Source organism: Apaloderma vittatum, unplaced genomic scaffold, assembly GCF_000703405.1.
Source record: "Apaloderma vittatum isolate BGI_N311 unplaced genomic scaffold, ASM70340v1 scaffold30589, whole genome shotgun sequence".
Classification (NCBI taxonomy): Eukaryota; Metazoa; Chordata; class Aves; order Trogoniformes; family Trogonidae; genus Apaloderma; species Apaloderma vittatum.
The window spans coordinates 7,681-9,525 of record NW_009734020.1 but is presented as its reverse complement, the minus strand read 5'-3'; the positions used below and the strand labels follow the sequence as shown (position 1 = coordinate 9,525).

General features: G+C 56.7%; 1 protein-coding gene across 1 annotated transcript in view; it reads right to left on the bottom strand.

The window, feature by feature from the left end:
- LOC104278985 (cadherin-23-like) overlaps positions 1-1,845 on the bottom strand; it is a 17,269-nt gene that overhangs the window by 8,237 nt on the left and 7,187 nt on the right. Inside the window, 4 exon segments of the mRNA XM_009876120.1 lie at positions 1-178; positions 639-755; positions 1,582-1,836; positions 1,839-1,845. The exon segment at positions 1-178 is cut by the window's left edge and continues 49 nt beyond it; the exon segment at positions 1,839-1,845 is cut by the window's right edge and continues 185 nt beyond it. Of these exon segments, the coding sequence (XP_009874422.1) occupies positions 1-178; positions 639-755; positions 1,582-1,836; positions 1,839-1,845 (557 nt within the window).

Here is a 1,845-nt window from a genome sequence, read left to right as displayed (position 1 = left end):
AGCAGCTCATAGGTGATTTGCCCATTGGCACCTTTGTCTGGGTCCACAGCTGAGATAGAGATGAGTGTGGTGCCCTGTGTGGCTCCCTCCAGGATCCTCTCGGTGAAATAGGTGACCCCAAAGGGACGGAAGCGAGGTGTGTTGTCATTGACGTCCAAAACGTTGACTGTCAGCTTGGCTGAGGCCATGATAGAAACCACAGGGGAAGAGAAGAGGTAGAGGATAAGTGAGAAAGAGAAGGAAAGGGAGGATGGGAGAAAGGAGGGTTGTAAAGATACAAGCATGAAACTCCAGGAAAGTAAAATGGCAACATTCAGCAAAGCTGCTATGGCCTGAGCTGGCTGTGGGACGGTCTCACCTACTTCAGACCTACTCCTGATCCATGTGTGCCTTCTTACACATGGGTCTGGATTTACCAGGAGCAGAGGGGTAAGACATGATGGAGATGGTAATGAAGAAATGGGTGTCTCCCATGGTACAGGTAGGGGCATGGAGTCCTCTCCATCCCATTTGGACAGCCATTCGCTAAAGGAGGGCTCAGAGGAGAACCCAGACCTGATGGGAGATGGTCCAGGACCACTGGAAATGTCATCGAGAGGTGGGAGAGCTGCTGGCCACCCTGAAGGCCCCCCTCTTACCATTGGGCACGCTGACCGAGCGGTCGATGACTTCGCTGGCGTTGTCGTGGACGGAGATGGTGACCTCGTAGGTGGCCACCAGTTCCCGGTTGAGGGGAGTCTTGATCTTCACAGCTCCTGAGAACCCCAAAAAGATGGGGGGTTACAGGCCTCACCGAGGACCCTCAGCAGACCAGTCTGCACCTGCCAACTGCTTCACCCTCTGCTGCACTTGCTCTCCTGTCTCTCCCCAAAGGCTGAAAGGGGAAAACACTTGATAACTATAGCAGAAGAACATTTCTTTCCCTCTTCTCCATCTCCTGCCTTCCTGCCTGCTCCGCTCAGCTAACAGGTTATCACACAGCTTTCAGTCAGGGTAAGACTTTAGGTTGTGCACGAGAGGGGTTTGGGAGCAACTGCTGCTCCCCTCCACCACCCCATCCACCCTGAGCTCAGCATCTGCACATCTGAAAGAGTCTCGTCCCATTTTCCTTCCGGGATCAGTGCTGTGCTTCCGAAACGGACGGGGGGAGCTCCTGGTCCTCCTTCCCCCAAGGCAGAGCCCACCGCCTTACCCCAGAGTCTCCCTCTCTGCTTCCCCCCTAAGTGAAGGTGCCCGCGTCCGGTCTGCCAAGGCTGAGCAGCCCCCAGTTGCCTGCGATGGAGATGGGTGAGATGGAGGGAGGCGATAGATGGTGTGGACAGAGAAACGAGCACAGGCCCAGAGACAAACCTGGCGGTTCGAGAGCCGGAAAGGAAAGAAAAGGATTAGTTAAAGTCAGTTGGACAGGAAAGAGAGGACAGGGCAGGGCGAGACAGGGCAGCCAAAGGAGGAGAGCGGAGAAGCAGGAGGGCAGCATCATCTCCCCATGCCTTGGACACCTACCTCCAGGCAGAGAAGAAGCAGAAGCAGAAGAGAGCAGAAGGGTCCGTGCTGCCCACGTGGCCCTTCCCACTCTCCTACCTGTCCTAAAATCCACCATGAATGCCCCTTGCTGGTCGGGCACCAGAGCGTCTGTGTCGTCGCGGGCCACAATCTCCAGCAGGTAGTACTCCAGGCGAGGGTGGAGGTCCCGGTCGATGGCGGTCACCTCGGCCACCACAGTGCCGGGGACGGCCGACTCAGGGACGCTGACTGTCTGGATGGGGTTGATGAACTCGGGCCGGCAGTCGTTGACATCATCAATGAAGAGGCTGACGGTGGCGGTGCCCGAGAGTGTCGGTGTGC